Source organism: Dermochelys coriacea, chromosome 6 (genome assembly GCF_009764565.3).
Source record: "Dermochelys coriacea isolate rDerCor1 chromosome 6, rDerCor1.pri.v4, whole genome shotgun sequence".
Taxonomy (NCBI): domain Eukaryota; kingdom Metazoa; phylum Chordata; order Testudines; family Dermochelyidae; genus Dermochelys; species Dermochelys coriacea.
Window position 1 is genome coordinate 11,972,527 of NC_050073.1, and position 26,414 is coordinate 11,998,940.

Sequence of the window (26,414 nt, forward strand, 5' to 3'; positions counted from 1 at the left end):
AGGAAAAATTTCAGCCTTACGAACACAGTGATAGAAGTATAAGCACAAGATCACAGACATGTAGAATGGAATAGCCATCACAACCTCCGCTATAGCATTGACACCATGAGTTTTAAGACACAATAGAGAAATTGCACTAAATATTTGAGCAATAAATAGTTTAAAATATTTTGATATTATCCTGCTTAACTCTATTTCATGCGTTTGCATTCCAGTTACTGCTGATACGTGTCCAGTTCTCATTAACATTCTTAACAAGTACCTCTTTGGCTCTTGTCCGGAATACATGGAGTCAATTGCTCCTTTTGTAACCAGTTATGTTATGAAGACTGCTGCTTATGAGCTCAAGGAATGTATGCTTAAACTTTCACAGGAACATTCAGAAGCCATAGGGGAATTGATGGTAATTTCATTTATTAATTATTATTATAATTAAATAAAGGGTACCAGTGTAAATCAGGAATAACTTCACTGAAGTCAAAATAAATACCCCTGTGTAAAAGCGATGTAAGAGCCTAATCCAAAATAAACGGTTGCCTCTCATTGACTTCATTGGGTTTTGTATCAGGCCCTATGTGAAGCATATTCAGGTCCAAAGCGTTACACTGGTGAAAAAAAATCACTTTAAGAGATTTTACTCCTCTTTCTAAAGTAAGAAATAGCTCCTGTCTTGCTTAACGTGACAAGTCATTGCTTAGATTCCTTTCAGTTTTGCTTAGATATATTTAAAATCAAATTTGCTTGTCAGAACCTTCTGTTACAAAGATGAAATCTCACGGTTTTAAAACACCCAGATTTAATACCATCACGATAAAAGTGAGTGTGCAGCCAGTCAACGTGCTCTTATGCCCCAAAATATTCAATTTAGCTCGTTGTATGGCACTTTACCTGCATTATCTTTTTAGCAGAGTCAAGCCCTCTCCATTCACTGTTAATCTCTGTTTCAGAAAAATAACCTGGCAAAGTGTTAAGAGGCACCGTAACTCCAGGGATCTGCACCAATGAAAAACTCATCATAATCCTACCTGCTGATTGCTTCTTGTTGATTCCCTCTCTTATTTTCTCTTCTTCCTGATTCTTTGCTCAAGAGAGTTTTTAATCTCTAATGCACGAATAAACCACAGATGATGTTTTAGATTCACTTAAACTTTTTATTCCAATAAACCAAAAGCAGTTCAGTTCTTTGTTCACGTCCTGTTTTATTAGTGCAGGAGACAGAGGGCTTGATTTGGAAAAGGGATCTAATCAACTATTGAAATTTATACTTGATACATTACTGAAAAATAACTAAGATTACATGGTAAATTGCTTAGAGATCACAGGATGACAACCACTATATCAATGCACAAGTCATTCATTTACATTGATAATTCAATATGACAAAGAAGAAATCCATGTATCACTACCATCGTTGGTACAGTAGGTATGAAAGGAAAATGCCAGATTTTGTTATGATAATAACTGAGGCAAATCCATGTCAAACTGGTAATATTTACTAAGTTCCTCAGAGTTTCCTTTAAACCACATACATTAAATCTGGTACCTGAAAAAGATCATACAAAATAGTTACTTTGAACCCTAGGGTTGGAACATGCCTGCGGACAGTATCCTGGAAATGATGCAGCTACAGTTCCAGCAGAGATGCACCAAAGTGTTTAATTACTTTCATAAAAGCAAACACTGGGGCTGGTTAAAAGGGCCTTCACGTTTCCAAGCATAGTTTACTCACTATACTTCGAGCTGGTGGATTTTTTGCACACAAACTTCTCTCCCATTTCAAAAATGAAACTTCACAAATAACACACACACATAAATTAAACAGAGGATAGTCCCCACAACATAATAAAATGGGGGAAAAGCTGAGAATCATGGCAATGGGACAAAAGATTTCACAAAAGAAGACTGCACACACTCAACCTAGAACTGTCTGGCATCGATATTTGCCCTGCTGTTTCTGTACATCTTGAAACTAGGTGAAGCAGTCTCTGAACATTAGCAATTATCTTCAAGAACTCACAGAAGATGGATGAGGTCCCAGAATCCTGGAGAATGGCAAACATAGTAACAATCTTTAAAAAGGGGGGAAAATGAGTACCTGGGGAACTATAGACCAGGTAGCCTAACTTTTGATACCCAGAAAGATCCTGGAACAAATTATTAAACAATCAGTTTATAAATATCTAGAGGATAATAAGGGGATAAGTAAGAGCCAACATGGACCTGCCAAGAACAAATCACACCAAACTAATCCAATTTCCTTCTTTGATGGGGTAACCAGCCTAGTGGATGGTGGGAAGCATTCAAGACAGGTCTTGACTTCAGTAAAGCTTTTGACACTGTCCAAGTCCCCTCCTGCACCCCAAACTCCTCATCCCTGGCCCTACCCCCAGCTGGAGCCCTCACCCCCCCGCACCCCAACTCCCTGTCCCAGCCCAGACTCCTCTCCCACACCCCAAACCCCTCATCCCCAGCACCACCCCCAGCCGGAGCCCTAATGCCCCCCCCAGCCCTGCCCCCTACCCCAGCCCCAACCCAGACTCCCCTCCCATACCCTAAACCCCTCATCCCTGGCCCTACTCTAGAGCCCACACTCCCAGCTGGAGCCCTCACCCCCCTGCACCCTAAACCCCTCCTCCCTGGCCCCACCCCAGAGCCTGCACCCCCAACTCAGAGCCCTGACCCCCTCCCACACCCCAAACTCCTGCCCCAGCCTGGTGAAAGTGAGTGACGGGGGGGGGGAATGGAGCAAATAGGGGCAGGGCCTTGGAGAAGAGAAGGGCAGGGCAGGGCAGGGCAGGGGTGTTCATTTGTGTGTGATTAGAAAGTTGGCAACCCTCCCCCAGCCCCACCAGCTCACTGCAGGGCAGGAGCCCTGAGCTCCTCCCGTCTGGTAGATGGAGAATGGAGGGAAGGGGTGTCTTGGGGGGCTCCACGAACTGCACTTTAACTGTAAAAGAGCCACATACAGCTTGCAAGCGGTGGTTTGCCCACCACTGCTATAGAAGTTTAATGCTTCATTGTTCCATTCCTACTGAAATCATTAGGAAAAAGGAGCGAGGTAATTCACATTTTTCATCTATCTCTGGACAGACCTGGCCTGGATTCAATGCTGAGGCCATGGGACCCATCATGTAATCCTATGGAAGGAGCAAATCTGGCTGCTTTGTATGATTTGTTCTGCTCTTGTAACTTCCAAAGCAAGTTCACCGGGTTTTACATCTTAACAGTAAAATTTTCAAAAGCACTTAAGTGGCCTAGGAGCCTAAGTCCCATTTTCAAAGGTGACACATGCACTTATCTGTTGACTTTTCCTTTGAAATCTATTTGAATAAGGCATATAACCTGATTAGGCAATTTTGAAAATCTCACAAGGTACCTATCTGCATCTTTTCCTTTGAAAATCTGCTTTAAGTGTCTATGTCACTCTTGAAACCAGGGCTTAGGCTCCGAATCATTCAAGTGACTGAAAGGTTTACCCCTAACCTACGAAATCCAATGAACTCATTTTGGAATTTCACAGGAAGAGCTCAATGTATACACAAAGCAGCCAGATGCAAACACTAGGTAAGCAGGATTTGATTATTTAACTAATATCACTTGAAGAGATGGATCAGCACTGATGATAGAGAAGTGGGCAGAAAGACTTATCAATGGGGTTTGAACTGGACTACCCTGTGGACACAAAGTCCTTGTGTCGATCTGAAGGTCCTGTTGCCTCATTATGAGCTACTCAAAAAGTAGCACCATGATGCCAAAGCTATAGGAATGATTCATGAAACACATACACCAGGGGCTAGAATCCTAATGCTGCACAGTGTTCTAGAACCTCTTGAGCCACTGTACAAGGAATTGTGAGTTTCTATGACAACTTCATGAAAGTTCTTCCCAAGTCCACATGGAGGGAGAAACCTAAGCCTGCCCTGCCAGCATTCCACCTTCTCCTAAAACTCTGCAGTTCTATTACTGAAAGAAAGGTGAGAAGGGCAGCAGAGAGGACAGGGTTTATTCACATATAATTAGGCTTCAAAGGACAAGAAAGTGAATTATTTCCTATTTATCTAGTTGGAGATATCACAGCATCTTCATTTCTGTACACCTTCTAGTTCTATAGTTAGCTTTATTGAGTCTGGTTTAATTCAGAAACTCATGTTTTGTCACTATAGGAGCAGGACTGAATCCAGTCTTTGCCCTTCACTGCAAATTGAGCTTAATGGGATAATTGTAACAAATCATTTTCTCTCTAAACCATAAATGGTTTAATATTTCCAAGCTGGTATATTTAAAACTGTTTTCTTAAAATAATGCATATTTTCTTTTCAATATAGAATAGTAATAACAAAAAAAGGTGTTGCAGAAGGTACAAAGCATAGAAAAGGTGTAAAAATGCTATACTCACACAACTGTCAGCTGTCCTGTAGTAAACTGCTGTAATTTGCTAGGCAGGGTATGCAAGAAAACACGGTTAAGTCCAAACCCACCAAATTCCAAACACAATCTGCTAACCTCTGACACTTCATTGTGCAGACTCAGAATTATTTTTATTTAGGACACCATCTGTACCAGAGAAGTAGCTTCATAACATAGTTGTAAAGCATTTGCGGTCCACAAAAAACTCTTTGCAAGTTTTAAAACTCTACCAGACAGGTTAGCATTGCAATTGACATGCTGAGCACTTTTTGTGGACTGCTGGTGTGCCAATAGTGAGATGGCTTTAAATGGAATTTGGAATTGATAGGAAGAAGTGCACTTCGCTCAGGCTCAACCTGCTGAACATTCCCTATGGAAGCAATAAGCCAAAACTAGCTTTGTTTCTCCTGCATGTTGAATTCCACTGTGTATAGCTTATCAGGGTTATAGGTTATCATGGAATATTTTAGAACAGGGATAGGCTACCTATGGCATTCGTGCCAAAGCCAGTACGCGAGCTGATTTTCCGTGCCACTCACACTGCCCGGGTCCTGGCCACTGGTCCGGGGGGCTCTGCATTTTAATTTAATATTAAATGAAGCTGCTTAAACATTTTAAAAACCGTATTTACTTTACATACAACAATAGTTTAGTTATATATTATAGACTTATAGAAAGAGACCTTCTAAAAACTCTAGGGATGCTCCTCATCATACCATAAACAGGGTAACGAGCATAAAAGAAAATGCAGATTAGCAAAACAAGTAGACCACTGAGTTCGAATGCGTTAGTATCAATGGCCTAAAGAAGCAGATATCAAACTAGGTATGTACCATATGAGCAGGGGTCCTTTATTCTTGATGCAATGCAATCTATAACATCATGTCTCACAGTTCCGTTAACATTGAGACTGGATTCAGAGGATGAGGCTTCAGGTGTAGTACACGTACAGGGCCAGACTGAGAATTTTTCACTGAAATGCAAAAAAGAAATAGAACTTTGCTTCTTTAAGAAAAAAGAAAAGGAGTACTTGTGGCACCTTAGAGACTAATAAATTTATTAGAGCATAAGCTTTCGTGAGCTACAGCTCACTTCATCGGATGCATTTGGTGGAAAAAACAGAGGAGAGATTTATATACACACACACAGAGAACAATGGGTTTATCATACACACTGTAAGGAGAGTGATCACTTAAGATAAGCCATCACCAACAGCAGCGGGGGGGGGGGGGGGGGGGGGAAGGAGGAAAACCTTTCATGGTGACAAGCAGGTAGGCTAATTCCAGCAGTTAACAAGAATATCAGAGGAACAGTGGGGGGGGGGGTGGGAGGGAGAAATACCATGGGGAAATAGTTTTACTTTGTGTAATGACTCATCCATTCCCAGTCTCTATTCAAGCCTAAGTTAATTGTATCCAGTTTGCAAATTAATTCCAATTCAGCAGTCTCTCGTTGGAGTCTGTTTTTGAAGCTTTTTTGTTGAAGTATAGCCACTCTTAGGTCTGTGATCGAGTGACCAGAGAGATTGAAGTGTTCTCCAACTGGTTTTTGAATGTTATAATTCTTGACGTCTGATTTGTGTCCATTCATTCTTTTACGTAGAGACTGTCCAGTTTGGCCAATGTACATGGCAGAGGGGCATTGCTGGCACATGATGGCATATATCACATTGGTAGATGCGCAGGTGAACGAGCCTCTGATAGTGTGGCTGATGTGATTAGGCCCTATGATGGTATCCCCTGAATAGATATGTGGACAGAGTTGGCAACGGGCTTTGTTGCAAGGATAGGTTCCTGGGTTAGTGGTTCTGTTGTGTGGTGTGTGGTTGCTGGTGAGTATTTGCTTCAGATTGGGGGGCTGTCTGTAAGCAAGGACTGGTCTGTCTCCCAAGATCTGAGAGAGCGATGGCTCGTCCTTCAGGATAGGTTGTAGATCCTTGATGATGCGTTGGAGAGGTTTTAGTTGGGGGCTGAAGGTGATGGCTAGTGGCGTTCTGTTGTTTTCTTTGTTGGGCCTGTCCTGTAGTAGGTGACTTCTGGGTACTCTTCTGGCTCTGTCAATCTGTTTCTTCACTTCAGCAGGTGGGTATTGTAGTTGTAGGAATGCATGATAGAGATCTTGTAGGTGTTTGTCTCTGTCTGAGGGGTTGGAGCAAATGCGGTTATATCGTAGCGCTTGGCTGTAGACAATGGATCGAGTGGTATGATCTGGATGAAAGCTAGAGGCATGTAGGTAGGAATAGCGGTCAGTAGGTTTCCGATATAGGGTGGTGTTTATGTGACCATCGCTTATTAGCACCGTAGTGTCCAGGAAGTGGATCTCTTGTGTGGACTGGTCCAGGCTGAGGTTGATGGTGGGATGGAAATTGTTGAAATCATGGTGGAATTCCTCAAGAGCTTCTTTTCCATGGGTCCAGATGATGAAGAGGTCATCAATGTAGCGCAAGTAGAGTAGGGGCATTAGGGGACGAGAGCTGAGGAAGCGTTGTTCTAAGTCAGCCATAAAAATGTTGGCATACTGTGGGGCCATGCGGGTACCCATCGCAGTGCCGCTGATTTGAAGGTATACATTGTCACCAAATGTGAAATAGTTATGGGTCAGGACAAAGTCAAAGTTCTGCCACCAGGTTAGCCGTGACAGTATCGGGGATACTGTTCCTGACGGCTTGTAGTCCATCTTTGTGTGGAATGTTGGTGTAGTTGACCGCTATTCCTACCTAAATGCCTCTAGCTTTCATCCAGATCATACCACTCGATCCATTGTCTACAGCCAAGCGCTACGATATAACCGCATTTGCTCCAACCCCTCAGACAGAGACAAACACCTACAAGATCTCTATCATGCATTCCTACAACTACAATACCCACCTGCTGAAGTGAAGAAACAGATTGACAGAGCCAGAAGAGTACCCAGAAGTCACCTACTACAGGACAGGCCCAACAAAGAAAACAACAGAACGCCACTAGCCATCACCTTCAGCCCCCAACTAAAACCTCTCCAACGCATCATCAAGGATCTACAACCTATCCTGAAGGACGACCCATCACTCTCACAGATCTTGGGAGACAGGCCAGTACTTGCTTACAGACAGCCCCCCAATCCGAAGCAAATACTCACCAGCAACCACACACCACACAACAGAACCACTAACCCAGGAACCTATCCTTGCAACAAAGCCCGTTGCCAACTCTGTCCACATATCTATTCAGGGGATACCATCATAGGGCCTAATCACATCAGCCACACTATCAGAGGCTCGTTCACCTGCGCATCTACCAATGTGATATATGCCATCATGTGCCAGCAATGCCCCTCTGCCATGTACATTGGCCAAACTGGACAGTCTCTACGTAAAAGAATGAATGGACACAAATCAGACGTCAAGAATTATAACATTCAAAAACCAGTTGGAGAACACTTCAATCTCTCTGGTCACTTGATCACAGACCTAAGAGTGGCTATACTTCAACAAAAAAGCTTCAAAAACAGACTCCAACGAGAGACTGCTGAATTGGAATTAATTTGCAAACTGGATACAATTAACTTAGGCTTGAATAGAGACTGGGAATGGATGAGTCATTACACAAAGTAAAACTATTTCCCCATGGTATTTCTCCCCCCCCACCCCACCCCCCACTGTTCCTCTGATATTCTTGTTAACTGCTAGAATTAGCCTACCTTGCTTGTCACCATGAAAGGTTTTCCTCCTTTCCCCCCCGCTGCTGTTGGTGATGGCTTATCTTAAGTGATCACTCTCCTTACAGTGTGTATGATAAACCCATTGTTTCATGTTCTCTGTGTGTGTGTATATAAATCTCTCCTCTGTTTTTTCCACCAAATGCATCCGATGAAGTGAGCTGTAGCTCACGAAAGCTTATGCTCTAATAAATTTGTTAGTCTCTAAGGTGCCACAAGTACTCCTTTTCTTTTTGCGAATACAGACTAACACGGCTGCTACTCTGAAACCTGCTTCTTTAAGAGAATCTGCTATTAAACCTTTCTACTCTCCCTTTAGACTTTGTAACCAGCTCCCACCATGGATGACAGCGCTTGGGTGGGGACCTGGAGGCCTCATCGTTCAAGGGGCCCAATAATGGCCCACTTTACCAGCCCAGGACCAAAGTACTCAATACAGGGAACAACAGGTAAAAGGACAGAAAGATACAGAATTTCAAGAAACACAGTTGATATCATGAGTTAAACACACTAAATCCAGATCAGTTCAAACAATTCATTTAATACAAACTCTCACATATTCTATTCAAATATAATTCCACTGTCTCTGATGTGACAGTTAATAAAACCCTCCTACGTGTAAGGGGACTGTTGCCCCCTTACTAACATTCAGTGGAGGTGTTTTGGTTGGCTAGCTCCCAATACTAAAAGAAAGGGGAAGGGTCAATGAGAAATCAGTCAATGGGTCAATGAGACCGACAGTCCCCAGGAGCAATGGGGAGAGGCCAATGCTCCAGGTCAGCCTGATTAACAGAGCGGGCAGGCTGGCTAATCAAGGAGTCAGGAGGCCAGGGTGGGGCCGGGCCGGGCCGGGCCCGGCCCATGTGTTAGCTGGAATTGCCTGGGTCAGACAGAGGGGGAGCTAAGGAGGAAGCTGGGGCCCTAGCTGAGCTGGGGAGCAGAGCTGTGCCAGATCCAGAGGGACCAGAAAAGCAGCCCAGAGAGAGCAGACCTTGTGCTGGGAGCAGAGCTGCAGCCCCAAATCCAGAGGCACAGCCCAGAGAGAGCAGACTTGCCCTGGGAGGAGAGCTGCAGCCACCAGAGCCAGAGGGGCCAGAAAAGCAGCCCACGAAGCAGGTCAGTGCTGGGAGCAGAGTCACAGAAGCAGCCAGCAAAGCAGACCTGTGCCGGGAGGAGAATAGCAGCAGCCAGAGCCAGAGCGGCTAGAGAAGCAGCCCAGGGAGCTGGAGGCAGAGCAGCAGCAGTGCTGAGACAGAGTGGTGGAGCTGGGGCTGGAGCAGTCCGGAGCCGGGTGTTGTGACCAGCTCGGAAGAGCGAGGGGGACCCTGGGCAGTGGGCCCAGCACAGGGAGATGCCTCAGCCAAGAGCCTCTGCAGACCAGACTTGGAGGGGGATCATAACCCTGATGGGGTGGGGGCAACGCTGGGAAGAAGGGTCCTGCCACCTAGAGCCTGAGCACATGTGGCTACCGCCAGAGCAAGTGTCCAGCTCACAGCATCCTTGCAGCACAGCCAGGGCCTGAGAAGGAGGCCTGAGACTTACAAGGAACAGACTGTGAACTGCCCTGACATTCCAGAGACACTGTTTGTGATGTTCCCTGCCACTGAACAGGGTGATGATGTGTTTTCCTTTAGCCTTTCCCGTTTTTCCTTGTTCCTTTTTAAACTAATTGCTGATTAAATAAATTGTATTTGCTTTAAATTGTATGTAATGATCAGTGGATCAGGGAAGTGTCCAGTGCAGAGAGAGTATCCTGGAGTGGGGACACCCTAGCCCCTGTCCTAGGTGACCACAGCAAGGTTGGGGGTTGAGCCCCCCAGGAATCCTGGGCCCAGCCTTGTCAGGGTTATGAGGACTCTGCCAGACTGGAGAGTGGAAGGGGAGTCCTCAAGGGCAGGGAGGCCTCTGGGTAAAGGAAGTGGGAGCAAGGACTCGGATCCTTTCAGTAGTCCATTTCATCGGGGTAGTGCCAAAGCCAGGAAAGTTCCCCACAATAGCGGGACCATTCCCCCACTTACATATGGGATGACTGTATTCATTTCCATTATAACCTAGGAAATAGGACAGGGTGACACTGCTTAGTACAGACTTATGCTGAACCGTTTCAAATGGGGTTTTCTTTATCATCAATCGTTATTTTCAATTGCTCTGTGGCGAGTAGATTTAGTTGGTAGGCTGGTAAATTTTCATGACAACCTCACAAAGCTGAACTAGAAACTCATTTTCTTAGAGCAGAAATTACAAAAAGGGGAAGTTGGGAAATTCATAAAGAATATCCCTGCTGTGATTAACCTCACTGCCAACCACCTACGGCTGTAGCTCCACTGAAAGTTAGAGCAAGATGTTAGATGTCTGACTGTGACACAAATGACAGTCAGACATTTGTAAGAGGCTTGACTCTTACATCACCTCTCACTTCTGCTGCTGCATACCTTTTATCTTCCTCGTAATAGTGTCAATATTTAGCTTAGGAATTTTATCACTATCTAAACTATTTGTATTATACACATTTTTAAGGCGTTGATCAATAAGAATCTAAATTCAGAAGGAATTTTCAAGATAGATTTTTAGAAATAATGTCTCCAAGGCCTGGTCTACACTAGGAGGGGATCGATTTAAGTTACGCAACTTCAGCTACGTGAATAACGTAGCTGAAGTTGACGTACTTAGACCGACTGACCGCAGTGTCTTCACCATGGTGAGTCGACTGCTGCTGCTCCCCCCTCGACTCTGCCTGTGCCTCTTGTGGCACAGGAGTACAGGAGTCGATGGGAAAGGGCTCGGGGGGGAGGGTTGATTTATCGCGTTGAGACTAGATGCGATAAATTGATCCCTGCTGGATCGGTCACCGCCCGCCGATCCGGCAGGTAGCGAAGACATACCCAAAGAGTTTGTTGTCACTCTCACTGGGAAGCTGCCATCTGAATAACAATATTGTACTTCCCAGCAGCAGGATACATGGTAGGTAGCATCCGCATTAGAATGCATCGGAAAACAAGGTTTAAAATTAGTGGTAAGTAATAAGCGTTCTTTACATTTAAGTTTGGGGTTTTTTTTTTGTTTTTTTTTTATTATTTTGGTTATTTTAACAGCTGGTTGTTAAATAACCAAAGTATTTTTGTAGTTCCAGAATTTGCTTTACAACAACTGTTGCATACTCTAATCACCAGTGTTTTCACATGGGAAAGAATGTTTTCAGTTGTACTAGGCATCACATTGTCAGGACTGAGTTTTCTTCTTTAATCCCAAATTATTTAAAACTAGTATTTCAAACAAATTTTGTTTAGGAGTTACTCTTCTGTGTAATTGGAAGTAATTTTTATAATCTCTTATATTACAAGGGAGTTTCCAGGAAAATTCTCTTGGCTTTAGGGTATGTCTATGCTGGGAAACGTACCAAAATAGCTATTCCAGAGTAATTATGCAGGGATAGTTATTTCAGTATAAGCTCCAGAGTAAGAGCGTCCACATGAGGGCTTATACTGAAAGAACTATTGGAATAGTTACTACCTGAATAGCTATTTTGGTAAGTTTTCTGAGGTAAACAAGTCTTAGTCTCCGTCATAAAAACAGGATAGTACAGCTCATTTTTGCAATCCTTGGATGAAATCATGGCCCCACTGAAATCAATGAGTTTTGCCATTTGTTAGTGATTCACCCCTTTTGTCCTGCTCAGAAGGTGCAGAACTGCTCAGAAGGTGACAGTTTAGACGTAGTTACAAGAGAGAAACCTCTACCGTACCCATAAACTGAGATGAATGAGCAATAATAATGACCGTATGTCCATCCTACAAACCAAAAGTAAAGCCAGCGTCTTAGAAATGAATCTCATGGTCCAAAGGCTCTAAAACGACTTTAGCAACAAGACCCAAAGGGGAATTAAAATAAAACCTGACACATGCATCTGAACTGTAGCCCTTCTTCCTAGGTTACCTGAAGCACAACCCCACCAAAAGGAAAGCCCCTGCCTACACTTTTAAGTGGGCAAGGCCCTCACTCCATGAAGCCTGTTCTCCGGGTCCTCGTTACTATGTGGAACCTGTAATGACCAGGAAGGGAAAGGAAGTTGCCCCAGCTTATACCATGTGTAGGCGCCCCAAGGTGAAAACTGAGGTCACACCTGGCCCAAGTGAGTAATATTTCTTTCAAACAGTTTATTCAAGGTGAGAATAATGTGCCTATGGGTGTCCTATGTTAGGGGAATATAAACCACACAAGATTGAGGTATGGAGGTTTTCAAATGGAAAGTAACAGCTCCAGCATTTGGGAGTAGGATGTGGGAGGAACAACAACATGGGCGGTAGGCTCAGGATTCAAGGAAGGGCAGTGCAGGGTCACAGGGCTGGAACGAGAGGAACAGCAGTGCAGAGTGTTGGGAGCAGGATGGAAGAGAACTGGCAAAACAGGACGATGGGGCTGGGATGTAGGGAGAAATGGCAGTGCAGCATGATGTGGTTGCAGACTTGGTTAGTAGGTTCAGCCACCTGTTTGGCATGAAAGGATCATTGTTGTTGCTTTGCTCACCTCTTGTCTAGGCGATTATTCACCAGAGAAGTCAAAAAAGCATGTTTATGAATCTGCTCCTGTGCACTCCATATCATTCAGGACTGGGAGCTTCAGAGTAGACAGCACTCCAGGTAAAATCCAACAACTAATAAATGAAACCCATCTAGGAGTCCTGTAGTTTCCACCTGGCCTAAAAACCAGAAAGAAAGTGAAATTCCTGAGCCTGACTCCACAGCAAAGTATTATAGTGAAGGAAGAAAGCCTTGGTAATAGCATGTGTAGTTTGAAGTTGGGGCTCTTAAAAGCCATGAACTAGAGATAGTCCTGAGTTTAATATGGTTGTCCTCTACACTGGTTACAATATAGTTCCAATTTGTACTGCAAATGGAACCTTAACTGTGTTCTGCATCTAGGCTTAAGACTTGCTCACATCCAAAGCTTTTGCTCAGTTACAGTATATGGTTAAGGACAGCCCTGACTACACTAAAACAGAAATCTTAAATGAGTCAATGGACATCCATGTTATAATAAGACTGTATCCCATTTGTATTTGTGGTGGAGATGGGCTCTTGGAGACAATTTAACTGATTCAGTGTCAAAAGAGGTGAAAGTTGAAGAAACCAAATTCTTCCTTTCAATTAACAAGGGCCAGTGGGGGACAGAAACCAACAGGAATATTTCCAGGGGAGGAAAGCAAAAATACTGAAAACACTCAATGCTCATGTGACAACACAGCCAGGCAGCTTACGTCTCAAAATTGAGAGGAACTCCTTTGGCACAGAGGTATAAAAACTCACTAGAAGTCAGGAATATACCTAAGGCCTTGATAGAAGTCAGTGTTACACCCAGAGTTTGAGACATACTCTCATCAAGATTAGTAGGCCAAAATATGACCTATCTTCCTATGTCTGTTTGAAATACATATGCAATTCCTTTTACCTACAGTTTAAATATCAGCAAATAATTAGCAGCATAACTATCAAAATCATTAGGGGTCATCACACAACAAACTCCATAATATGTCTTGAAAAAATGTCCCATTATATGGAGTATAGTTTTAGAAAAATGTTTCAATGTTCTTGTATGAAAAAATGTCTGGAAAACCCAGGTCACTACAGATGGGTTAGGTTTACTTCATCAGAAAGAAAAGTATCAAACATGCGGAGATGAGACAGAAGAGATACAGGTTGATCAAAAATAACTGCCATGGATCAATCATTTAGACAGATCCAAAACAACATAATGCTTATTGTTGTACCACATCTACATATCACCACTATGCAACTGTTTCTCTACTACTTTTGATTCTCTCAGATAGCTAACACCTTGTCTACAATCACAACAATGTTTGTGTGCCAACTGCAAAATGGATGTGCCCAAACCTTGTATAATACCGTTTGGTTTTCTTTGCATAGACAGAACCCAGATGTTACTGGGATAGCACCTAGGAGCCCCAGTCATGGAACAGAACCCCCTTGTGCTGAGTGCTGTACAAACAGAACAAAAAGGTTGTCACTTCCCCAAAAAGCTGACAATCTAAGTATAAGACGAGAGACAACGAACAGGTAGACACAGACAGAATGAGGAGCACAAGGAAACATTAGTTGGCATGAAAGTTATCACCTCAGCACACCAGCTGCCCATCTGTTGTCACATTTTTGTGTGTGGACATAACAGTAAAGGAGAGTTTTAAGGATGGATTTGAAGAAGGACAAAGAGGTGGCTTGGGAGGTATTTACAGGGATCTCCTCAGGCACGATGGGCAGACTGGTAGAAAACACGAAAGTGCTTGTTTGAAAATGTAACAAGTGATCAGTAAAGGCTGTTTTAATTGGCAGAGCAGAGGTGGGCGTCGTTAGACATCTCAATAGCACATGAGAGATGATAAGTAGCATGGAGAAAAGCCACAAACAGCCTTGAAAGTGAAGACAAGTAGTTTGTGTTTCATGTGATGGAGAAGGGGAAGCAAGAGGACAGATGAAAAGAGAGGTGGCCTGGACAAAGCCAGGAAAATGATCTGTGCAATAGCAAAACATTATGATCACGTTATGTGAACTATGTTACAACCTTGAAAAGATCAAAATAAGTCCTGTTCACAGAAGCAAAAACCAGACCACATTACAACCCCATTAAGCCACAGCAGGTTTGTCATTTGTTGCCCCAACATAGTTGGGATTATTGTTTAGATGGGACCTGAGATTTATGGTAGAACAATTTGTAATGATTGCATAACAGTTGTAATAACTTCTCTTTAAACTGTATAATGTTTATTATTTTTCAATGTTATGTGAAGTACATCCTTTTATACCCAGAATAGTTATCGGGGGCAGCTTTAAAAGTGCTGCTCTACTCTCAAAAGTCACTATAGTGTGCCAGGGACTCCAGTGTAAATTAGATCAGCCAACGATTAAAAGATGTGATATTTTTGTTTTAGTTTTGTTTTAAACTGCCAGCCCCACAAACTCAGCCTGGGGTCTAAACTTCAAGCTGTATCCTTGGATGGAGCAGAAAGCTTTTTTCTTCCATTGTTCTTTGAGTGATTGTGCACATGGATTCTACTCTTGGTGCACATGCACCCTTTATGTACAATCTCACATTATTGTGCCCAGCAGTATTTGTTGGAGCCGCACATGCGCCCTGAGTTCCCTTGTGCCCCTAACCCAAGGGCATAAGTAGTAGACCAAGTCGAACAGTCTCTCATTTCCTTCTTAACATCTGTGGCAGTGAGAATGAACCCCCCACTGGGTCCACTCACTTCTCTGTGGCTTCATATTTGTTTTTTTGCTCATTGGCAACACACACAAAAGTTCTTATTTCTGTCAGATTCTGTTTTTTAGGCACCCCTGTACTGACTGTTAAGAGAGCACCAATGTTAGCCATTAAACCTGCAGACAGCATCTCTCTTGGTAATGATCCTTCAGCAACTGGTGCTTCTGTACAGGCAACCTTGAAACCATGTTCCTCAGTGCCCAGCACTGGTCCCTAGTGTGTTGGTACTCAAGGCATATATAGCACGGAGTGATTTATCTGTGACTTGGTACTAGTCTCCTCTCCTTGAGCGGCTGAGGATTCTGACACATAAGTACAGCAGGCAAAGGAGACAGCTCCAGTACCAACCTCACCCCCTGTCCAGCTGAGGAGAGCACAATGGAGCCAGGATGCTCCTGACAGCCCCTCCCTTGAAAGAAATGTACTCCATTACTTCATCCCCATCAGAGCATAAGAGGGACTCCTCTCCTATGCCCCTTACCCTGCTTAGAAATGCCACAGGAGCCATAAAGTACTCTAAGGAAATATGTGTAAGGGTCAGCAGGAAATGACCTAATGTCATAGGGAAAATCCTTCCTGATGCCACCTTCCCCAGTACCTATACTCATATCTGCCCTGGTTCTACTGGACACCTGGAAAGGGTGGGGTAAAATATATGCCTCAGTCTGCCAGACTTCCCTTGTGCTCCATGAAAAAGTATCTACCCAGTAGACACCACATGATCCCACAAGAAGTCCTCTCCCCATTAAACTGGTGAAAAGACCCAATTCAGGTATGCAAGGGAGTACTCTGTTCTGCACCTCTACCTATCAAGAGATTAGCGATTAAAAACTTCACTTGGGGATGGAGGACTCATCTAAATTACTCTCAAACTAAGGACTTATGATCCCCCTAGGAAGCTCATCTTCACATAAACATCCTAGAGCTCAGAACTATCTGCCTGGCATGCAAAGCACACCTACTGCTACTCCAGGAATCCATGATCCAAGCACTGAGTGACAACCCCACAGCTATGTCAATAGACAGGGGAAGCAAGACTGTCTCCACTCTGGAGTTGGTGCATTCCAGATCAAATCACACCAGTGGCACTGCACCTTCCTGGCCCTCAAAACAGCTTGGCAGATTGACTTAGCAGGTAGTTCTCAAACAACCAGGAGTGGTCTGTCAAAGACTCAGTTCTGCAGAACATCTTTCACATGTGGTGATTCCCAGAAATAGATGTGTTTGCTACAGACCAGAACAACAAAACATCAGGCATTTTGCTCCTGAGGTGGTTCAAGCCTAGGCTCCTTGACACTGGGATGAATATATACCTTTCTGCCAATTCCTAAGATACTGAGGGCTCTGAGAAAATTCAGGCAAGACGCAGTTGATTACGATGACACATCTTGAAGAACTGCAGTTATGTAAGGTAAGTAACTGTTCTTTTCTGTTTGTTTCATTCAGAATGGCAGCCTTACCAGCCATGAGCACCAGCAGTTCAGACTCCAGCTGCCTACCCTTATTCCAGGACAGAAAAGAGCCAGGGAATGTGAAAAAGAAATATCCCCTCTTTCTCTCCAGCCTCTGTTGAAAGCCTCTCTCCAATATGATGCTCCCTCTAATCCATGGGGATTCACACTGTACATAACTGTCATGGTTTTTCCCCCCCAGGTCCTGGTGCATACACTATCCCTCGGGTGATGGGACCTAACACAGTGGACAAAGTGGCTAGCCCTTGTTATTCCATGAAATGGAAGAGTAAGGTTGGTCGCTTTGATGAGGATCTCCATAAGGTAAGCTGCTTTTCCATTTCCTCTCCAGCTGCTCTCATTGACAACCAATGATCAGTCACTGCCTCCAAGACTGAAGGCCTCTAAACACTGGTGGGTTCTTTCCTAGTACTTGGAGATACAAGTGTTCTGCAGGTTGAACAGATACAAATGCTGCAGCTGAAGACTGGCAGCAAACATGGCTGTTCTTAGTAACTGCATCATTGGCAAATCAGGGCTCGAACTGTATCTGCAGCAAGTACCTGTCTAAGGGCTTGATCTAAAACCCATCAAAATCTATAGGAATCTTTCCAACGACTACCATAGTTTTCAGATTAGGCCTAGTTCTTGTGCTATGCCTAAGCACCATGTTGCCTGAACTGCATCTGGAAAAGGAATTGGGATGAGGACAAGAAATGTGTTAAGTGACCGAAGTTCAGATATGAAATTTCACATCAGGACACACATAGAATATCAGGGTTGGAAGGGAACTCAGGAGGTCATCTAGTCCAACCCCCTGCTCAAAGCTGCAATATACTGCAATATATCGTTTATGTTCCAGATGAAAAATCTCTTGCTCCAGTGTTATAGTTACTGAGTATTTTGACATCTTATTGTGCAGCATATTCAGTAGCAACATTTCAAACTCAAATTTCTCTGCCATCTCCAAAGAATTTTTCTTACTGAAATACCTACAGTGATCCATGTTCCCAGACAATAAGTATGTGTAAAAAGTCTTTTTAAAATACCCAGTAGTAGTCGTCATTAAAAGGTCATCAATTGCCTGCGGTAAACATAGCAGCATCTGAAGGACCACAGCTTTCTTACAATAGGAAATAACTGTTACGTCTCAGATGCTGCTGTGTGGTAAGAGTTGGAACGTGATTTTTTTTTTAAATGATTAGCATTGTGTTTAACAATGAGGGGTGTGCGAAAATAAAATTGACATCTTGCTCAAGCATATTTTCTGGAGATAATGATCCCTCTAGAGAAGGCTGTAGCAACATTCCTAGTGCCACCTACCAAACTAATCATCAGATTTCATGCTTATATCATACCATACTAAGTGAAATAAGACTGTGTAGCCGAATACCATGGAACATTACATATTTACAAAATGATTATTTTTGTATTAGATGAAAAATGATCATGTACAGATTCTTGCTAATTATCTAAAACCTGCTGAAAACATTGGGCTTTTAAACAAATCTTTTACTGTAAGCCATATATAAAAACCAGTGAAGATCACAGGTGCCTAACGCTTGCAGAGACAGAACAATGGCACTTTCATTTCAATTTGACCCACTGTCCCCTTGCACAAAAAGAAAAGGAGTACTTGTGGCACCTTAGAGACTAACAAATGTCCCCTTGCAGTCTGTCAAAAGGGAAGTGGCTCAGGCTAATAAAACTTCAGACATCTAATGTAAACTTCTAAAGGACATGACGCTGTTGAGAGGGAATCCTTCTGCAAAAAAAATAAAAAATTGTTAAAATTAATTGTTGCAGATAAACCTATGCAGCTCTCATAGGAAATTGGGATATTGAATGTAGCCATTTTCAACGGAAGATTCCATTGACTTTCTTGCAGACCCCGGGTCCAGCTGCATATAAAAAGACAGACACTGATGTGTACAAAAAGAGAGCCCCCAAGTACAGCATGAGCTCGCGGACTAAGCCTGCAGGAACTGTTAGACATCCTGGACCAGGAGACTATTATCCCGGAAAGGTAAGGCAGAGAGATCTAGAGGGTAATTTACTCGAGTCAGAGGACAAACAATCACAGGCTACAGGGCTGGTTTGTATTTAAACTTCTTGAGTTGACCAGTCTTGATTTAGAGCTATCACGAAAACTTGCTTTTTCCAGGAGAGTTCAGCATATAAAAATCCAGATTCATATAGCAAGGACAAAATCCTTCAATACATCAGTGCATTAAGATGAGCATTGGCAAGAAGGGACATCAATCTGCATAGAAGAGCTACAATTAATGTTTTACATTAATGCTCCGAAGAAGCCATGTTTGAACAAGTCAAAGTTAAATTTAAAAAAAAAAACCCCACACACATCCCACAATATTAATGCATTATTGAGACAGATTAATTGCAGAGGGTCAAGAAACTGAACAGGTTTCTTTCAGAAATCCTTGTGCATATCAATTCCAGCAGGATCTTTCATTCTATCTATCTGTCTAGGTATGTATTCATCAGATATCTGAGCCTGCATGAACACATGTACAAAAGCACATGTACAAAAATACAAGTTATATTATATTTGTGCACCTGGAATTAAAGAAAAAAGATTTTGTTTAAACAAATATAACTCAATCATTTCACTATCAGCTGTTGTTGTAGGAGCATAAACTTGTATGATTGATATGTGGACTCAAAGACAAACTGTAATGATTCTATTGCTGATTGAGTTATATCCAAGCACACACTTTGATGTTTCCTTGGATAACTGCGACCCCATTTTCTCAGATCCTGAGTAGTACGCTGCGTATCCATCCATTGTAATGAAACGGCCCCTACCATTTCATCACAGCTCTGAGATTCCACATATTTCTTATCTTTCCAATTCTTTGGTCTCCATGGAGAGATTCCCTTCACCCACACTCTTCACATTCCACATGTCTACTCTGATCATTCCTTTACAAAGGTTCAAGTCACTCTTCCTTGGTGCAAACATCAGGTTCATCCTGAAGGATTTGGTACAGCACCAACATAGCTGCAACTGGTACTCTTAATGGCCAGAACCTCCTCCCCAGTATAGTTTGTTGTGCTTTCTAACCTGGGGGTCTTGCCATCCAGCACCACATGGAGATTAATGTTTCGCCTTTGTTCTATCATGGAAGTACAGAAGGTTGTTTCCTGTTGACTCCCCTCTGGTTTTTAGCTGCTGTTGATTAAATACTTGATTGAACTTTTCCACCTTTCGATGGCCCTTCTTCCATCAGGGTCCCATTACCCTCCCCAGGCCCTCATGAGCCAAAACACTGACATGAAGTGTGCCAAGTTACTTGAATGCCACTGTGCACCCAGCATCAGCCAGTTGGACTACTTTTTGTCTGGTCCCTACCCTTTGACTTGTCCAGCTTGGGTGGCCCTATCAGGAGATAAAGCTCCTGCTGGCATAGCTATCAAGCTCATTGGAATATGTAAGCCTTCCCACTATGCCAAGGTGCAATGCCAAGGAAGGGTTCTATGAACGCTGAAGTTGGAAGAATAAGTTCTTCTGAAGCTTACTGAAACAATGGTTTTGGTTACAAAATGAGAAAAAGGCATTTAGTTGAATTCTGCTGCTTTCATCACCTGGGTCTTTACAAAACACCATCTTCACCCATCACCCTAAACATTTAAACACATAGAAGTCACCTGATAGTACGTCAAAGAACCAAACTGTTTATGTAATGATATAGCAATGTTGGAGATCGAGCATCCAATGGATACAGACTTTCCCAAGCGCAGACTATGAGTCAGACCAATCGTTAGCCTCAAAAATAAACTGAAAACAGAAAAAGGTAAGATGTTTGGCAGGTCCGCTACATTTGGATCGGTCCAGAATCAACAAAAACTACATGACTTCTGTCCAAAATGGTTTGAGGCATTGTCACAGGTAAAAACAACCTGAATAAACTTTGGAATAAAATGAAAACTATCATGCTAAAAGCTGCCAAATTATACATTCTGAAAAGTCAGTGTCGCAGTGCACCATACATGACTGAGAAAGGGCTTGAGCAGGTGGAACAATAATGCAGAATGAAAAAGAATGGCTTAGAGACTTAAGAATGAGAGAGAGAGAGAGAGAGAGTGTGAGTAAGTACAAGGAACTAAACTGACCCAAAGGCAGATTAGATGAGACAACAGCAAATACATCAGGACAAAATGCATGGAACTTGCGAACCACAAAGAGAGTAATAATACAAAAAGTTTGTTCACAGTGGTTAGACTTCTTACCAAAAAAGTTTTCCCTGCAATTGAACATAACAAAAGATCATGATGGCAGAATCCTCACTAAAAGTGATATCAAATGCTGAAGGAGAGATTACTCTGCCAATCTTTATCATTAGAGCCACTCAGAATATAGGGCAACAGAAAGGAGAGTACAAAACCAGAGCCATCAATCCCACAAGAGGAAGTGGCGTGTACTATTATGAAAATGAAGCCATGGAAAACACCATGGGAAGGTAAAGTACCAGCAGAACTGTTTAAAGTGACTCATGCCTGCAGTACTGATCTCATGGGGAAAATTTCCAACTATATATGGACAACTAGAAATTGGCCAGACAACTAGATGAAAGGTAGGCTTTCTGCCATTACCAAAGAAAGGAGACATAATAGAGAACAACAATTGTATCCTCTGCCTGATATCACAATTGACCAACGTTTTGCCCCACATAATCTAGGATTGCATGAAGCAAATGACAGAAGCAGAACTACCACCACCAGTTATTTTCAGAGAGGAACAAGACACGTGATCAAACTGTGAACATCAGTCAATCACGTCATTGAAAAATGCAGGGAGTACAACCACCCATTGATCATGTGTTTCATGGACTACTCAAAAGTGTTCAATACTGTCCAACTTGATCATCTTTGGAGGATAATGGCAGCTTTGCTAGTTTCTACCCTCAACAACAGACCACAGTGCACACTGCTGCAGGCAATAGCTAGTGGTTTTCCACTGGGCTGTGTGCGAGACAAGGGTGTATTCTGCCCCAAACTTTTTCAAGAGTTATGCAGAATGGAACAAGCCCCGGAAGATTTTAACAAAGTGGAAGGAGCTGGGATTTCCATTGGTGGACCCCCTCTTAACTGACTTTAGATATGCCAGTGACAACACCTGTTGCTACAACCGTTGGTGAAATGCAATGAATGTTGGAATTTGTAAAAAGTGACTGAGGAATATGGACTATCCCTGAATACTGTAAAAATGAAGTGCATGTAAGTTGACACGATTAACAAAAACAGGATGAAAGTGGACATCACGATTAATAGTCAAATTGTAGAGGTAATAGATGAATTCAGTTATCTGAGATCATACATATCCAACCAAGAAGGCTGTTCAAAAGAAAGTGGAAGAAGATTAGGAATGGATTGCTCAGCTATGGCCTCCCTCACTAAAGTTTAGAAAAACCATGATATCTCAAAAACGTATGAAGGTTTGATTGGTGAAAAGCTTAATTTTCCTCAAGAGCAACCTAAAGATGTGAATTATGGGTAATGAATGTTGTTAAGTAGATGAAAACTGAAGCCTTTAAGATGTGATGCTGGCAAAGATTCCTGCATATCTCCTGGATGGAAAATACGACAAATGCTTAAATTAGCAGCATTATTGGAGAGAAGTAGACCATGTTGTTGGAAATCAACAGGTGTAAATGTATGTCCTTTGGTCACATCAGGCACAGAGATGGAAATAATCTTGATAAAGTTATCCTGGAAGGAATGGTGACAGGTCTTCATAATAGGGGATGACTGGGAAGGAGATGGAGGAACGGTATGTGGCAGATCAGTGAAGACACCTACTGAGTGTTCGAAGCTAGTGGTGGATTGAGAAGGCTTCTGAAAAGTCTGCTGTGATGTCACCAATATTCAGACATGAATAAATAGATTTGATTTACTTAAACAAATGCACAAGTTTATTTACACAAACACATTTGAAGAGCAGCATCAAAATTAGCGCAGCTTCTTTCACCCGTATTGATTTTTTACAATTATAAATCACATTTGCTTATATATAGAAGGGCCTGAAGTATCCTAAAGTGGCAGCTTTAGAAATTTACAAACTCGTTTGGGGATCATTTTAATCTGCCACTGCTGTCCCCTCAATGATGAAATGTAGCAACTATTTTTACAGCATATAATATTGCAAGAATGCACAGTTTAGAAAAGGAAGTCAGAGATACTGTACCCTATTGAAACTGCAAGGAGGAAGGCAGAATTATCCCAGTTGGAAATGTGGCCAAGATACTGAAAATTGCAAACTGTTTCATAAAATGCCAGTGGGATTTTTAATAACCACACAGAGAAAAGCCCTAGTTTAAGTTTCATATGAAAGACGCACTTGGCAATTACTATGTCACTCTGCACTGTGCTGTGTCGTCATCATCATCACCACACACACCTTTCTTTCAGTTATGCAATTTATATGTACAAGGGGACATAATTAAGAATAACTAAAAATATTTCAGTTAGAAGCCAGCTCAAGCTGGAATATAGGATTGAAAGCATTTTGAAATTTGGGTAAGTACTGATACAGACAACTTCACAGCTCATCCCTAATGCTAATTGTGTGGCAGGGTGTTAAATAAAAAAATAAAACTGTTTTTAAAGGGACCACTGAAATAAGAGATTGAATAAATTTTACACCAATATTCCTAAAATACTCCTCTCTGGTCTAAGAAAAAAGCCCAGGAACTCTTAACCCAAATGGCTGCACTCTCAAAAGTTATTATAGAAACAACTGATTAGAGGGGGTTGGAATAAAAATACCAACTTAATGGGAACAGTTAAATGCATTCTAGCAACAATAAAAGGAGAGAGGCATAAACTGGACAAGGTGGAATATATAGGAGTATCTGTGTAAGTAAACCTATAGAATCATAGAATATCAGGGTTGGAAGGGACCTCAGGAGGTCATCTAGTCCAACCCCCTGCTCAAAGCAGGACCAATCCCCAACTAAATCATCCCAGCCAGGGCTTTGTCAAGCCTGACCTTAAAAATGTCTAAGGAAGGAGATTCCACCACCTCCCTAGGTAACGCATTCCAGTGTTTCACCACCCTCCTAGTGAAAAAGTTTTTCCTAAAATGCAACCTAAACCTCCCCCACTGCAACTTGAAACCATTAGTCCTCGTTCTGTCATCTGCTACCACTGAGAACAGTCTAGATCCATCCTCTTTGGAACCCCCTTTCAGGTAGTTGAAAGCAACTATCAAATCCCCCCCTCATTCTTCTCTTCTGCAGACTAAACAATCCCAGTTCCCTCAGCCTCTCCTCAGTCACGTGTTCCAGTCCCCTAATCATTTTTGTTGCCCTCCGCTGGACGTTTTCCAATTTTTCCACATCTTTCTTATAGTGCGGGGCCCAAAACTGGATATAGTATTCCAGATGAGGCCTCACCAATGTCAAATAGAGGGGAACGATCACGTCCCTCGATCTGCTGGCAATTGCCCTACTTATACATCCCAAAATGCCATTGGCCTTCTTAGCAACAAGGGCACACTGTTGACTCATATCCAGCTTCTTGTCCATTGTAACCCCTAGGTCCTTTTCTGCAGAACTGCTGCCTAGCCATTCGGTCCCTTGTCTGTAGCGGTGCATGGGATTCTCCGTCTTAAGTGCAGGACTCTGCACTTGTCCTTGTTGAACCTCATCAGATTTCTTTTAGCCCAATCCTCTAATTTACAAGGTCCTGTACAAGGTCCTTCTGTATCCTATCCCTACCCTCCGGCGTATCTACCTCTCCTCCCTGTTTAGTGTCATCTGCAAACTTGCTGAGGGTGCAATCCACACCATCCTCCAGATCATTAATGAAGATATTGAACAAAACCGGCCCGAGGACCGACCCTTGGGGCACTCCGCTTGATACCGGCTGCCAACTAGACATGGAGCCATTGATCACTACCCGTTGAGCCCAATGATCTAGCCAGCTTTCTATCCACCTTATAATCCGTTCATCCAGCCCATACTTCTTTAAGTTGCTGGCAAGAATACTGTGGGAGATGGTATCAAAAGCTTTGCTAAAGTCAAGGAATAACACATCCACTGCTTTCCCCTCATCCACAGAGCCAGTTATCTCGTCATAGAAGGCAATTTGATTAGTCAGGCATGACTTGCCCTTGGTGAATCCATGCTGACGGTTCCTGATCACTTTCCTCTCCTCTAAGTGCTTCAGAATTGATTCCTTGAGGACCTGCTCCATGATTTTTTCAGGGACTGAGGTGAGGCTGACTGGTCTGTAGTTCCCAGGGTCCTCCTCCTTCCCTTTTTTTAAAAGATGGGCACTAGATTAGCTTTTCTCCAGTCGTCCGGGACCTCCCCCAATCACCATGAGTTTTCAAAGATAATGGCCAATGGCTCTGCAGTCACATCCGCCAACTCCTTTAGCACTCTCGGACTTGTGCTCGTCCAGCTTTTCTAGTCCCGAACCACTTCTTTCTTCACAGAGGGCTGGTCACCTCCTCCCCATGCTGTGCTGCCCAGTGCAGCAGTCTGGGAGCTGACCTTGTTCGTGAAGACAGAACTCGTGAAGACAGTCTCACAAACTATTATCATTTATGAGAAATCTATCTCATCAAGGAACTGACGCAGGATGTGGTGCATCCAGAAGCAACAAGGCTACTTATCTAAAGGGAAGAAGCTGCACTTTCAGACAGCCACCATCAAAGGTTAAACATCAGACACCCCTCATCTTATTAGGAAATTTTGCAACATTTCACCTGGAGTTCAGAGAAGCTGATTGCTCTTCAACCATTCTAATCTGGCTGTGTGATCTAGACAGTCTGTGCACAACCTGCCTCTTCAGTTACAAACTCTCTTTTCACTGATAGGAATCTAGTAAAAGGGGCACGTTTGTGACAATAGGTGACCTGGACTGTCCAGATCTTGTACTTGACTGGGGAGGGCATATAGCATAGAAAGTAGAAACTAACTAGTTAATGGTGAATATCCTGATTTGTTGTATTTACTTTTCCATCTCCAGATAACACTGACCAAGCCTTGTGCCCCAGTTGTTACCTTCGGAATCCGACACTCTGAGTATACAATGCCTTTGACAGTGGATGTCTATTGACCTTCACACAAGCCGCCTTACAGAAACTAAATTTATTTTTCTATATCATGTTGCTTTATATTTTAAAGCTGCCAGTTTTTATACAAGTTATGTTATAATTAACAATCATCTATCTTCAAAGAAGTAATAAGTTTCTACAAGTTCTAGCACTAAAGAATGACAAATATTCAGAACATAATCACTTGCAATATTTTAACTTGCCTCTGGCTATGAAGGAATTTTCCATATCCCCCCTTAATGAAGAGGACATGCTGAAGCTAGCAGTATTACCTTGGTGTGTGGATCTTGCTGTATCTACCTGCTGAGAGTCTGAACCTGGCACTAGTGCATTGCAGCATCTGGATCCTGTATTCCAGAACCTGAAAATTCACAACTGTATACATAGTCACTCAATTTTGTACTTCTGAGCTATTTTGTTGTTTGTTTACTCCTGTGATGACCCTCACTGTATGTGTCATTTATCCCTTTTATTGTGTTCTATTGCAGTATCAGCATGTA

At 42.7% G+C, this 26,414-nt stretch overlaps 1 protein-coding gene across 1 annotated transcript; it reads left to right on the plus strand.

Annotated features, from left to right (window-relative positions):
- The first annotated feature begins 220 nt into the window (after nucleotides 1–220).
- Nucleotides 221–25,962, plus strand: ODF3 (outer dense fiber of sperm tails 3). Its single transcript, XM_038405049.2, has 7 exons — nucleotides 221–403; nucleotides 8,423–8,552; nucleotides 12,032–12,232; nucleotides 12,639–12,740; nucleotides 17,032–17,153; nucleotides 18,718–18,855; nucleotides 25,827–25,962. The coding sequence occupies exons 2-7, from the start codon at nucleotides 8,444–8,446 to the stop codon at nucleotides 25,914–25,916; spliced, it is 762 nt and encodes a 253-aa protein (XP_038260977.1). The 5' UTR covers nucleotides 221–403; nucleotides 8,423–8,443; the 3' UTR covers nucleotides 25,917–25,962.
- The last annotated feature ends 452 nt before the right edge of the window (nucleotides 25,963–26,414 follow it).

Coding starts and splice junctions, on each gene's coding strand:
- ODF3 (XM_038405049.2), top strand. CDS start 8,444: ATGGATGACAGCGCTTGGGTGGGGACCTGGAGGCCTCATCGTTCAAGG. Junction 12,233..12,638: donor TGAGGTCACACCTGGCCCAA/GTGAGTAATATT, acceptor CCTCTTGTCTAG/GCGATTATTCACCAGAGAAG. Junction 17,154..18,717: donor TTGATGAGGATCTCCATAAG/GTAAGCTGCTTT, acceptor ACTTTCTTGCAG/ACCCCGGGTCCAGCTGCATA.